The following is a 14,697-nucleotide window of genomic DNA, read 5'->3' on the forward strand; positions in this document are numbered from 1 at the left end:
ATAAACCAGAGAATGTCACTGAAGAAACTGGGTCCTACCCATCTGATGGCCCTTCTGAGGGGAGACAAGTTTTTCAGATCAGTTTATCCTCAAAAAATAAAATCTCAAAGCAGGAAGCTGTCGTAAATATCAACCAACCCTTTCTTTTATCTGATTCTTCATTCTTTTTCACATCAGTTGACTGTCATTTGGGAAAGGATTTTATGATCTTTTTCACGGTCATTTACTAAGAGTGAAACGTGTCTCACTCACTGCAGACTGAATCTAGTTCCCATCATGGCAATAAAACCGACCTTTCCAACATTCCCACAAGCTCAGGTGATAAATCTCATTTTATTTGATTTCATTAATTTCCTTCTTGAAACACCCTTTATTGGTAACTCTTGTTGACTTCATTTTCCCTCCTACATAGATTAGGTCACCTAATCTTAGGCCCTCTCCTTGAATGCTTACTCAACTTCAGAATTCTACCCCGAACGCTCCTTTTGTATAACTGGGGGACCTCCTTCACCGTCATAGCTACAATACCCATCTATATGTTGATCCAAAGCCTCAACCCAGAGAGATATCCTGAGCTGCTAACCTCCACCTCCAAATATTACTAAACATTTTTACGTAGAAGTTTCAAGAATATCAAATTTTCCCGTCTCTTCTGCTTTTCTTCTTTAGCTTAGTGAAAGCTTCCACAATCTACCTACTACACTTGCCTAGTATGTTAAACTATCAACCTGAATGCTTTCCGTGTTACTCATTCTCTGCCTTTCTTACTTCTAACGATTTACAAAGTCTTGATGACTACTTCCAAAGTGTTTCACAGATTTTTTTCTTGCTTTTTTTTTTTTTTGGTACCATTTTCCTCATGTAGAACATCATCTTTCTCATACGCTTTTATTTTAGTCTCCTGATGTTCCTGTCCCCAACTTTGCCTTCTGATAATCTATTTTCCATTTTACAACACGGTCAATCGAAAATTGAAATGCTTCTTCAATAGTCCTCCCCTTAAACACCTTCTTCTGATGGCTGTCTAAAGCCTGTAGGACGAATCTCAACTTCTTATTCCTCTAGGACTGAGCTAGCTGTCCATAATCCTTTAGGTCACACCTTAAATGTATCCAAGAAACCCTCTCTGTCACCTTCTCTACCAGTTGGACACCAACCCTGGAAGTCTAAATTGGGTGATGCCTCTATAAGCTTTTTCTTTTTAATTTTTAAAAATTTATTTGAGAGACAGTGAGTGAAAGTTGGGGAGAGGGGCAGAGGGAGAGACAGAGAGAATCTTAAGTAGGCTCCATGCTCAGTGCAGACCCCGATGTTGGGCTCAATCCCAGAATCCTGGAATCATGACCTGAGCTAAAATCAGGAGTCGAATGCTTAACTGACTGACTAAGCCACCCAGGTGCCCCAATCCAAACTGTGCTGCTACAGCACATTCTATCTCATTGGTCATTACACTGTAAGACTTTTTCTTTCTTTCTTTCTTTCTTTCTTTCTTTCTTTCTTTCGGGGGGTCTGTATCTTACACTGAACTGAGCTCCTTGGGAGCAGGAAATGTCTCTACCTTGGTCATATTATATCGCTAGTATGTGGCATATAGCACACAGTAGGCACTCAATAAATAATCATTATCTAAATAAATGAATGCATATGGGGAAAAAGTCCAAAGTCTTTTATAGGCTTGAGATTAATTCTAATAGCTCTCCTTTAATCTGTTACTTTTTTATTTTACCTGAGAAGTCAAAAACTAATACCATAGTTTTAACATACTTGGACATTGTAAACATGACCTTAAGAGAAGAAATGTAGTTTCAGTGGTAAAAGGTACTGAAAATTGCCCCTCTGTGAATGTTAGCTAACACAGAGATGATGTATATATGGAAATTTAACTTATATTTACATATGTATTATGAAATTTGAAGTTTTCTAATAGATGTTTGTTTTCCTTTTTTCAGGAGAAGACAATACTCTTTCCAGTCCTGGTAAGAATTAATATTTTCATTTTACTTATTTTATTATTTTGTTGCAAAGTTTATATATTTAATGTTGATAGAGTTTTCTATTATTGTCTAGTAAAATCATTTTACAAGGACAAATGTTATAATTATGAATTATTTCTTGAATTGTGAAAATGTTTTTGACACTTTCTTGTTCTTAATATTCCTGCTTATAACATATAAATTTTGTTAACTACTTGAATATATTATTGTGTATAAGTTATAGCTTTTCTTAAACTTGACAATAAATTGCATAGCAGGATTCCAATCTCTTTTTAAATTTTAACATTGCAAATAATTCAAGTTAGGTCGCAAAACTTTATAGTCAAAAATTGGTTAAAGAATTATCTGAGAAATTAGAATTCTAAACATATTATATATGTATATATACAAATACATATATGTATATACATATATGTATAAAAGAAAAGCTTTGAGAGTAGTAAGATATTTTATAATCATGTTCAAATTCTATTGTCACAATGGAATTAATAGTCTTAATGAGTATTCTAATCCTGAGACCAATTACATTTAAACAATGAAGATGTTAAAAATAAATTCTTACATATTATATGCAAAAATAAGAGAGAAACGTACATTTCATGTGGTTAAAAATAAGTTATATCACTTAAATGTTAGTGTTATGTAAAATGTATTACTGATTTCCTGATTCATCATACAGTTGAAGTATGCATTGAGAAGGTAAGTAAAGCCACTAAGACAATTCTGACTTAATCATTTTAATGCACAGTTCTAGTTAGGTACATTCAAAATGTTCTGCAAATTGAGTTATTAAAGGAATTATTTTTGTAAATAAATGAAAATTCATTCCAAACTATGGAAACAAGGAAGCATGTGAATACTAACAAAATGCTTTTGAATCTGCATAAGAATCACATTCTCTTATTTTTTAAAACATGTAATATTGGAATTTTACGGTTGGATAGTATGGTAGAGAAGCTTTATAAATACATGGAAGTCATTAAGGTATAGCAACTGTGATTGGTTTATGCCAGCTACTCTCATGCATTTTAGCATTTCCACCTTTTACAAATGATTAAGTTCATTCCAACCATATAAACTGGTTATTGTTGCAGGAGGGGATTGGGAATGGGGTAGAATAGGGGGTGAATGTTTAAAATGCTAGACGACTTACCACCTTCTTGAGAGAGTTTCCATTATCCTTGCACTGTTATAAAATGATGGATGACACATCCAAATGATGACATCAGGTAAGTCAAAATAGTGACCCCAAATGCTAATGAGAATGGCTTCCTGCAAATATCAACAAGAATGTGATCAGTGGAAACCAGTAGTATCTCCAAAGTGAAGATGAAGGCCAATGTAGAATTGGCAATTGGAGCATTTTTTCTCATCCTGAATTAAAGTCTTATTTATTGAACCAGGGGATGTGCAGTGAGCTTAAGATGTGCGCAAGAATATTAAGGCTTCTAGGTAGGAGGGTAGTTTTCTGAATACCGTTTTTTCATAGACCTAGGACTGAATTTACTTGATGATATATAATCTTTAGGAATGCTACTCTTCAACAAAGCATAACACTATTATGCGTGGTATTTGGAGTGGTTTTCCTTCTAGTTTTTTTGTAATTCAAATGTAAAAGATAAGTGGGAGTGGGTGATAAAGGGAAAATGTCACATTTCTCTCAGAGCACAGGGGATCATTGGAATCCTGCCAAAACCAGAGATAGGTTAACCTAAAAACAACAAACTAATAATTGTTCACGTCTATAATGATGGAAGTATATTAATGTTATTGCACATAATTTTAAGCTCCCTCCCCCTCTCCCTCTCATCTTCTCAATCTCTGTCCCTATCTTTCTTCTTCCTGTCTTTGCCTCCACCCTTGTCCCTTCTTTTATTCAACAAAGAGCAGGTGAGAGAATAAGTCAAGTAGGATTTAGGATTTTACACTGAAGACAGGAAGGGGTGACTTGCCTATCACTGTGCTAAATATGTTGACGTGTATCTCGGGTAGAGGTTTGTTAGTAAATATGTTGCTTTGTGTGTTATTAGGTTACGAAATTCTAGAGATTGAAAATTTTTGTTGGAAAATAACAACTGTAACAAATGTACTGAAATTACTTTGGATTTCAGTAACCACAGAAGAGTTCTACATTATTTTATGTTCTTGTCATTGGGGCAGTTCAATAAGGCTTGGATGTATTTTATTTGTATTTAGTAAACGCTGATTTCATTTTACCTTCAACAATAATGAATGAAGCTAGGACTTCTCTGTGCCCTTTCTACTTCCATTTTCTTAATTCCCCATTCAGTAATCTTTTAATTTCAGTTCTTAAATCTTATCACTTCTAATCTTTTCCAGTTTCTCCCATTCTCATTCTCTTCCCATTTTCTCTTACTCACTCTTGGGCCATTTTCTCTTACTCACTCTTGTTGAACTGAATTGTTAAAGTACTTGTGTGCTATCATTTGTTGTTGTTGTTAATTAAACACTGAAAAACATAACATTTGACTATTCGTAGAAATGAATATATGTTAAACATAGAAAATCCAGAAAAAAAAACCCACATCTTTATAACCTCAATATCCAGAGATCACAATGTGTTGGTTTATTATTTTTTTAACAATTTTGGTGTATTTCTCCCCATTCTTCTATAAAGAAATACACCTTCTGAGTAAGAGAACACAAAAAATTTAAAGGCCTTTAATACACAGTGCTAACGTGCCCTGCGGAAGCTTTTATCAGTTGTACGCCTCTATCAGCTACGTGTTCCCTAATTCAGCACTACTTGTCACACTGTTATTTTTTCTTCTGAAGTGAATTGAAACCATGGAAAATGTTGTTGCAATATCTCAAATTGTGTTTCTTATATTATCACAAAGTTGAAACTATTTTGTAGACTTGGGCATTGTGTACCTGTTTGAGAATTTTGTTTCCCTGTCTTTTGTCCAATCTTTGCTTTGTTTTTGATTTGCTAAAAAGTAATCAGTGCAGGGGTGCCTGGTTGCCTCAGTCAGTAAAGCCTACAACTCTTGATCTCGGGGTTGTAAGTTCAAGCCTCACTCACGTTGGGTACAGAGATCACTTAAAAATAAAATTGTAAAAAAAAAAAATCAGTGTGTACCTAGAACTTTTATTTTTCATTTTTTGTTTTCCTAGAAACACTAGTCCTCTTAATAATCCCCTTTAAACTTTATCTTTCTCTAGTGCTCATTGATAAGTCTTTTTCTTTTCTTTTCTTTTCTTTTTTTTTTTTTTTTTTTTTTTAAAGAGAGAAGTATTTTTTCAACATTTATTTATTTTTGGGACAGAGAGAGACAGAGCATGAACGGGGGAGGGGCAGAGAGAGAGGGAGACACAGAATCGGAAACAGGCTCCAGGCTCTGAGCCATCAGCCCAGAGCCCGACGCGGGGCTCGAACTCACGGGCCGCGAGATCGTGACCTGGCTGAAGTCGGACGCTTAACCGACTGCGCCACCCAGGCGCCCCTCTTTTTTTTTTTTTTATAATTTCTGTTAGTTGACTTTCTTTATGTGTGTGCTCCGTCCTTCTGAACCCAACTGCTTTGGACAGTAAAGAAACCAGCAATCCAAAGGGAAGAAGGCAGGGAATAGCTGCTTTCAACTTCATTTCCCCATTTATATCTTTAGCCACTATATCTAAGTCTATATACCTCTGTGTGCATCTATCTATCTATCTATCTATGTGTATATATGTATATGTATTTGGTAAAATATACATACTACCACATGCTGTATATCATCTCTGTATGTTGTGTGTGCATTCACACATATATGTATATATATTTATATACACACTGTAATGGACTGAGGAGTTAGTTAACTCAGATGAGTATATGTTGCAGGATATGATTCATGTATTTATTTTGTTTTCCTTTTTCCATCTCCCATGAATACAATAGGACTGAACTCAACAGAAAAGCCCAGTGTTCTGGCTCCAAGCGACCCCTTACCTGCCCGCACCACTGCATTCTCACTTACAAGCATCTCTGAAAGAGAATATAACTCCTCAGAGACCACGCCTACTCTTAGTCCAGACAATCCTTCACCTGAAGACTTCCTGAACTCTTTGGATAATGCTAATACTCTTAATGTGACAGGTCGGCACAGAGGTGTTAATTAACTGAAATGAGTTTAGGAGAACTTGTCTTCCTTTTTGAATCTGAAAGTTATCAGAACTGTTTTTCTTTAAAATACGTGTGCAGTTTCTACAAATGTGGTTTTATTCAAGCATGTAAAGTGTAGAACATCCAGGCGTTCATGCAATTTTGACTGACCAAAGTAGTGAAGGCAAGTTGTTGAGGAGCCGATGGACAGGGAGGCAGGGAAGCCCCCAGCAAGTAAGGCTGGTGGGGAGGGGGAGGGGAGTTTCTCCAGTAGCCACTGAACTGCATGTGCTGTGTCATCGCCACTGTTCTGCTCACTTGGGTTTTCTGCAGTGCCAGCCGGGTCAGAACTCAGCATTTCAGCGCTTTGTCAGTCTTGCCCTCCCTGGCTGTAATTCCAAAGTAGGATTTTTCTTTGTTGAACTCCACAATCTCAATACCAGAAATTACTGGAGATAAACAATTTATTTTTGAAAAACCACACCGAGGATCAATAATCCAGCTTTGCTGTTTGAATTTCCTCCAGAGATATTGGCATTAAAAAAATTAATCAAGGTTGTGGGTCTTAGGGCGGAATTGAAGGGAATGTGGCCACATTCATAACAGTGATGTGGGAGGTATTTTTTACCAGTGAAGACCACTGATGCTTTTCAGAATCCCAATAAATCTGTGGTTTGCTCATTCTATATTTGATGTTAGGTCTGCCAGTGTATTTGGCACATAAATCCACCATCATGAGGGTTGTTCATGCCTTTTCTGAAATAATGTGCTATGTTGTCATTTTCTGAGGCAAACAGGTTTATAGACATTAGAGACTAAGCTACTTGCTTAACAGTGCCATTAATCTTAGTGTGAAAAACAAGTATGTTCAACACTGTCTCAGAAATTTGGTGGAGGGGTACATTGTCGTGTTTTGAATACCATATTGATGAAGTTTATTGGCCATAATAAGCAGTTAATTAAATGATAAATGCCTCCTTATGTTGATTACAGAACTGTAAATTCAATCTTTCCTCCATTTTCTCCTTCCACCTTAGCAGAGTAGTGGCTAGGATCTATCTACACATTGCAGGCATTTGAATTCATTGCCCAAAATTTTAACAAAAAGAATGTGAGGATGAGGGTGTTAATGGTTAGGTAGAACATTCCAGGGTAAACTTTTTTACTGACTGAGTGATGTCACACAGTTTTCTATTTTAAAGTTTTCACATTTAGCTTCATGTACACAAACACACACACATATAATATTCTCTATGAAGCAAAATGTGAAGAGAAAATGTTTAAAATGGAAAGGATTGGAAATAAGGATGAATAATACTAAAATACTAACTTGATGGTGAAATTAGCTTGGAAGGTTTCTTACACTTTCAAATAAAATAAGACATTTGAGCTCCCTACAAAATAACTTTGCTCTCCGGTGATATTTCAATTCTCTACTGGGATAAAATCGTATGTGTTATTTAATTTATGTTCGCAATTGATTCGTATTGTGGAATACAATCCAATTTTCCTGCTTACCGATATACATTAGTAAAAAAAAAATCCCTTAATCCATGCTTCTAACAGTATAATATTTTCAAGTGTTTTCAAAATTGTTCAAAAATCATTATAATAAGCATCTGTTTGCATTTATGCAGTTGCAAAATATCAATATAGAAGTATATATAAAGTACATACTTTATGCATATATATATATACATATATATATATAAAGTATTTACACACATACACATTGAGAATACTATTTTCCCAAATCCTGATCCTTAAAGATACCATACCATTTTATCCATGGCGGTATATCCTCCAGACTCTAGACATGTGATTCTCTGAGAGAATGTGGGGGTGTGAGCAACTGTTTCCCCACATCTTTTCCAACACTAGGTATTATTAATCTTTCAAAAACTCTGCCAGTATGAGAGTTAAGATATTTTATTTTAACATCAAAAAATTTCATAGTGATGAGCACTTTTGCCTACACTCTTTAGCCATTGCGTATATTACATGTCTTGTCCATTTTTCTATTTTTCTTTTTTTTACGATTTGCATATTGTACACTGAGGGATTCTTTACTGATTCTGCCTACGAAGAAACACCCCAACTTTCAGTTTGTAAAGTTGAAGGAGAATCCAAAAAGCTCACAGAGACTTGGAGGTTAAAAAAAAAAAAGCCACTTGGAAACCTGAGTCATCTATGACTTCAACAGGACCCCAGGAAGCCTCTGGGAATATGTAAATGAAGAACTCTGGTGCCACCTTCCTGCCAGGCGAACTTAAATAGAGGCAGACACACATTTTAATAGATAGGGTCATTTCACGGTTTGGTAAACAAAGATGCTGATAACGTCCTAGTATTTAAATGTTTCATCTGCAGTAGGGAAATACTGAAACGATTTCACTTTCTTACCCTAGGAGTTACACAGCCGCCTACCTTCCCCACGCACGCAGACTCGCAGGCGCCCTCTGCCGGATCTGACACGCAGACACCTAGCAGCACTGCTACCCCTCCCGCACTCACCCCTGCTCCGGGGAAGAATGACACATCAGGTTTGCCGGGCTTTTAGATTTATGCAACTGTGGAGAAAGCCTGACAGCTGCCTGTGGTTAAGAGTGGTGTCAGGGAATCCAACCACTTGTTAAACGTATAGCACTCGCTAGTTGGTGAATTCGGTATTTCATACTTTCATGTTTATCCTTAGTTTATGAGGACACCTACCTAAGGTCCTTCTAGTACAGATGAAATAATAAAGAATGAGACCTCGCAGAATAAAGGAAAAACCTGTTCCGGAATAAATGGTTACTCAGGGTGTTCTATACGTTTCTTCATATTGGGGCAAGACCCACTGCACAGTGAAAACTTTCGCTAATAATAAAGAATAGTATGTATGAAATGTTGCCAATAGACTTCCAACCAATAAACAAAATCCTGAAGAGTAGATGACTTCCATTTTCAGTGAAAGCCACTAAGAAATTGTAACCACAGTTTGTTTTTTTAAAAGAATGGGAAAAAGGAAATAGATGCTTCATTTCCCCCATCCAAACATTAAGATTCAGCTTAGCATCTCTGTATGTATATAAAACAAAGCAAAATACCCCCTCCTTTATCTTTCCAAATCAGGGTCTAAGTCACTTCATGTCGACTTTTTTTTTTATCCTGAAAGACAAAAATCCACACAGACATATATAAAAATGTGATGGCTTCAATGCCTGAAAATAAAAAGATATAAATGGGAAAGCCCATGGAGCAGGCACTAAAGTGGCCTTTCTTGGAACATGAATCAAATATGGAAGTCCAACCTATCAAATAGAATAATTCTGAGGTATTAAAAGTCTTCCGTTGGCACAAAAATCATTACAGGCAATGCACAAACTTAAAGTGACCTGGGAAAGAGTTGCCCTCCCTTCCCTGCCTTGTTCTGGCCACTCCAGCTACCACGAGAACTACAGTAAGACAATCTGGAACTTTTAGCAAAGCCACAGATTCAGAAGTTACAGATGAGAAGGAGCTATAAAATAACTGAAGAGGGCTGGCCTGTAGGGGCTGGTTGTTGCAAAAACCACTCTGTGTCCTCATGAAGAAATTCTTCCTCTCACGGTGGCTAATTCCACTAATTAAAAACTGATTAGGATTCATTAACCTGATGAAAATTGTAAAAGCAGGGGCTTTAGAACAGCATGAGGACAAGGGACTCTTAGGGGAGGCAAAGAGAACAAGCCTGTGAAAGAGAAGGAAAGAATGTGGAAGAAGGAGAAAGACAAACCCGCTGATTTTTTTAAAAAAAATTTAATGTTTTTAAATTTTATTTGAGGTGGGGGAGGAGCAGAGACAGAGAGGGAGACCAGAATCCAGGCTCCAGGCTCTGAGCTGTCAGCACAGAGCCTGACTTTGGGCTGAACTCAGGAACCCCGAGAGCACAACCTGAGCTGAAGTTGGACTATTAACCAACTGAGCCACCCAGGCGCCCCAAACCCACTGATTTTTCAAGCTCAGCAGAGGGTCATTTCTGAGTCTATTTTTTTTTTTTAAGAAGAAAAATTAAACCTTCCTACCCTTCTCTGTGTTGTGTTGGAGACTTTCTCTGGGGATCCAGAACTGCAGAACTGATATTTATGTTATTCATTCTACTCTATGGTTTACTTACATGCAGGGGAGGTAGTGGCTTTTGAAGACTGAGCTGAGAACCTAAACTCAAATTTTTGGAAGATGCCTTTTCATTGCTAATGGCTGTAGATGTGAAGTTACGGACTGTGCTCTGTTTGTAATTGGACGATGCCTGCATGCTTGTCCTGAAACCGTTTCCAGAATGTGCATACCTGTTTCATTCTTCCGAAACCCTGAGAATCTTACAAATGCAAGACTAATCTTGTATCATTGAACTGATGACCCCAGGGACCATGACAGGGAAATAACCAAACAAGCTCAAATAAAGGCTGGTTAGCATGTCCTTTGTTTTTGCCGCGACAACTACCGGAGTGCCAGTCCCCTAGTAGGCATCCAGTGAATACGTACTGATTGCTTGTGTCAGAATTCTGGGTGTGATGTCTGCAGGAAGATGTAGCATGCCTTGGGTGCTTTGAAGCTTGGCAACGACAAGTCCTAACCAAATACACTGTGCAGTTTCTTCAGCTACGACACCTAATTCTATACGTATTTGCTTAGGTTTGCTTGGAAAATAAGGAAATGGTGTCTGGATGATGCAGAAGTTCTTTGGTTCTAAACCAATTTGATTTTTTCCTGGCGAGGGCAATCAACATAGTGAAAGTAGAATTGTAACCTCCACCTGGAAAGGAAAACACCCTGAGCTCAGCAGCTGCAAAGGCAGAAGCCCATTCAGCTCTCATGTAAGAAAATTAGAGCTAGGCATCTGCACCCAGAAAGGCCTCCCCAGGGAGGTGCCCCCCAGGCAAGGTTTCCAGCCCATGGCACGTTGTGCTTCCTCTTCTTCCAACCTTCACACACCCTTTGCCACCCAGAGCTCCGCAAGCCAGCACCCCACTCTGTCGCTCGGGTGCATTTTCGCCATCACCTAAGGCATCCCTTGGTTGGAAAGCTTGGCCTCCCTGGCTTGTGCAAACCAGCTGTCTCCTCAGGTGCCAAATATTTTACAAGTGGTGCTCTGATTACAAAGCTGCCTAGGCGCTGAGTTGCACGATGTGAAACTTCTGCAGGCCTGGCTGGTTTTCATTCAGTTTTGCAGAACACAGACAGCTACGTGCTCAATCGTTGCTTGGCTCAAGCCTCGATGCTCTGTTTACGCTGAATGTCTGGCCATTGCCCTTCTGTGGCAAAAATGGATGACCGTGATGATGGCCTTTCTGATTGCAGGTTTTCCAGGAGAGACGATTCCACCCAGCACCTTCCCTGCAGACACAGCTTTCACACCAGTAGCGACCCTCAGCCCCGCACTCAGCAGCTCTGCTGCCCTACCCTCACTCATCTCCAGCATCACCACCAAAGATAACTCCTCAGGTTTGCCCGCGGTGCTCTAGGGGTTTTGAGTTGTGGGTACTGAACTGGAAATTTGAGACTTGAATGCAGTTCTTTTACGTATTTCATACCAAATATTATTTGCAGCGACGTTTCACATACTGATATCAAATGAGCCAAAATAAAGTTGCCAGTAAGCTTTGTTTCTGGGCATGCTTCATTTTGTTATTCATATCATGAAAGTTCAGGATATAGCTCTGGGGTCCAATCCAGTCCAGTTAACTTTCTGGCTGACTTTAGCACAAGCTACTAATAGTTTTGGGGTGATGTTTTTCCCTTCTGTAAAAATAGATATTGTAATATTCATTTTAGGGGATGGATGTGAGGACCAAATATGTAAAATGCCTGGGAAGCAGTATTTAAAAAGAATAAGTGGGATCCTTATCAGTAATTAAAATAAGGAAGTTATTGAAGGAGAAAGGAGTAGTTTGAGGAAGATTGCACATCAGGTAAGAATTACACCAAAGAAAGAACAGTTTCTCTCAACTTACTGAATGTCAAGCTCTAATTATTGGAACTATTGGTTATCTTAAAGGGCCATTGGTAGGTAGATAAGGTTTTGGCTCACTTTCCTGTTTTGACAAGGAGCAAGTGTCAAGTCCAGTGATTCAGTTAGGAGAGAAAGAAAGTATCGTTGCTGAAGAGTTTTTCCCTTGCCCTTCATTATGACAAACTCACTAACTTTTATTCTCTGTTCATTTCCTTGCAGATCAGAGTCTTACGTCCACGTCACCCGCAACAAGCATTATGACTGCTTCCGCAACAGGTGACAATCTAACCCTCAGCCACGCAGTCATATTACTAGCATGTACCTGGGATGTGCTCGTAGAAGGGTCTTCCATTTGCTCTCTCGGGGGGCCCTTTTTTTGAGAAGTTCAATTGAGTATTCGAATGATGGGGGCTGTGGAATGGCAGTTAGTCTTAACACACATATTTTAGCTGTGCAATAGCTGGTGAGATCAGGGCATAATGTTACTGTGATATCTTTTCATATCATTATGACATCCCCCAAGGGTTGTGTGCTTTATGCAAAGGCATAGAAAAACGATCAAAAATACTATGACTTCTTTCTCTAAGAGTGGGCTTAGGTATTAGCATGAAAAAGAACAAGTCTATCCACGGGACCCCCTGTTCCAAGTGGCGAAAGGCAGAGGATTGAGTGCAGAGCTCCAGTCATGTGGCATGGACCATGCAAGCAAAGGCAAGAGACCTGAACGGACCCAGCAATTGGCGGTGGCAGTCAGTGGGCTGGCCGTGGCAGAGCGGGCAAGCCCATGGTCCTCTCCCAAATTCTTCCAACTCAAAGACCAGATTGGCAAGATCTCTTGGCACATTTCCACCCATTCTTCAGTTAAATACAAATATGCTTCCCCCAGGATATGTTTCAATTTGTTGAAAGAGCCATTCACTACCCTGGATCCACTACAGGTGCAAAGAACTTACACAAGTTAAACTAGAGAGTGAAGCCGCCTTTGCCTATTTTCTGATTTTTTTTTTTTCAACAAATGTGTCAACTGAACTCTGTAGGGGTTATAATGATATAAATCTATTTTGAGAGTAATCAAGGGGAGGAGGACCTTTACATGTTTTTAGGTACGTGAATGGTTAGCCAAGTCACCACGCCATAATCAAATGTGTGCTGGAAAAAACCTCAACATTATTATTATTATCATTATTACCATCACGTTTATTGGGTTAAACTCATGAAAATGTCTTACAGAACTAGCTCATTAGTTTATAACATTTGAAGTTTTGAGATTAAAGCATTATACCAAGCACTGTGTTGTACATTGTACAAAACCTTGTGTTGTATGTTAAAACCCACAGACTTTCCAATTTATGAAGTTGAAAACATTGTAAACCTCCTCACCCCAAACGACCATAGCAGAGATGTTGTAAATGAAATTTTAATAATTTGCTTTCTCTCTTTTTTTTCTATTACAGTTACTACTACACCTAAGCAATCATGTGGTAAGTTTGTTAATTTGGAGGCAGCATATATCACTTTAGAATAGCATTTTCCTTATCTGCTTCTTCATTCCAACCTCCCGGAGCCACTGACAAGCTAGACTCACTGGCTCCCATTTCCCCACAATGATTAGCTCCAAATCTTAGGAGCCTGTGTCCTTCAGAGGCAAGAAACTTTGATGTCATATTCAGACATAAGTTTCGAGCACCAGAATTAATAATTACTAGCTAAACAACTTTGGTGAAGCCACTTAACTTCAGATTGAGTGTGTGTGAAGTGGAAAATACCAAACTTGCTTTGGGGTGGCAGGAGTTCAGGATGCGTTGTAACAATAAATGTGAAATGTGGAGAATGTCTTCAAGGCTTATCAAGTAAAAGAATCTGTTTTTGTCTCTGTCTCTCTGTCCTTCTGTCTTGCCAGGGTTTGGCTCAAAGCAGATGTTTGAGAACTGCTTGTACAACCCTCTTTGCACCTTCCTACTCTCTTCCCAGTGAAAGTAGTCATTCATGGTCAGGGCTTAACCCTCCGGACATTGCTAAATCTCACCACCGAAGTCTCTGCCTTCAGTAGCTGTCCATACGTTATAATGTAAAGATCAGCCTTCATATGTTTGCTTAATTAATATGGTCTTTTATGATCATATTCTTCTTGTGTTATTGCCTCTTGACGCTCTTCACTTAACTAATATGAAACTACTTACAGTTTCCTAAACACATAATGTTTACGTCATGCATCCGTGTTCTTTCCTGCTCTTCCTCTCCACTTAGAATTCCTCTCTATCCTCATCCAGCACCCCCATTCCCACCATCTATTTTTCTATGTCCTGCTCATATTTCAAAATACAAACTGAGTCACCCACCTCCTCTGAGAGCCTCTCCTATCCCTACACTCTGACTAGATTTCTCCCTACTTTCCTCCCTTATTATTTTGTACACATTCTTATTTTAGGGGTTTGCTCGTCTGCAGCCACCCGTCTATGTCGGTCTCCACATTAGACTCTACATTTCTAAAAGCCGATGGTGTGTATTCTTAGTGCTTGGGACAGTGTCTCAAACATAATAAGGGCTTAATAATGTTCATTGGATTGAAAGTGAGGGACAAATTAGTATTTGTTGAAAAGATATTTTTTACCATTCAACAATGT

At 38.4% G+C, this 14,697-nt stretch overlaps 1 protein-coding gene across 5 annotated transcripts in view; it reads left to right on the forward strand.

Annotated features, from left to right (window-relative positions):
- PTPRC (protein tyrosine phosphatase receptor type C) overlaps positions 1 to 14,697 on the forward strand; it is a 124,844-nt gene that overhangs the window by 54,844 nt on the left and 55,303 nt on the right. For 2 of the 5 annotated variants that reach the window (XM_047839959.1, XM_047839960.1), the window contains exons 3-8: positions 1,950 to 1,976; positions 5,896 to 6,093; positions 8,508 to 8,642; positions 11,422 to 11,565; positions 12,293 to 12,349; positions 13,528 to 13,554. In XM_047839959.1, the coding sequence (XP_047695915.1) occupies positions 1,950 to 1,976; positions 5,896 to 6,093; positions 8,508 to 8,642; positions 11,422 to 11,565; positions 12,293 to 12,349; positions 13,528 to 13,554 (588 nt within the window). The remainder of the gene's footprint in view (positions 1 to 1,949; positions 1,977 to 5,895; positions 6,094 to 8,507; positions 8,643 to 11,421; positions 11,566 to 12,292; positions 12,350 to 13,527; positions 13,555 to 14,697) is intronic. The other 3 variants (XM_047839961.1, XM_047839962.1, XM_047839963.1) reach the window with 3 other exon arrangements.

Source organism: Prionailurus viverrinus, chromosome F1 (genome assembly GCF_022837055.1).
Source record: "Prionailurus viverrinus isolate Anna chromosome F1, UM_Priviv_1.0, whole genome shotgun sequence".
In the NCBI taxonomy this organism is placed as follows: Eukaryota; Metazoa; Chordata; class Mammalia; order Carnivora; family Felidae; genus Prionailurus; species Prionailurus viverrinus.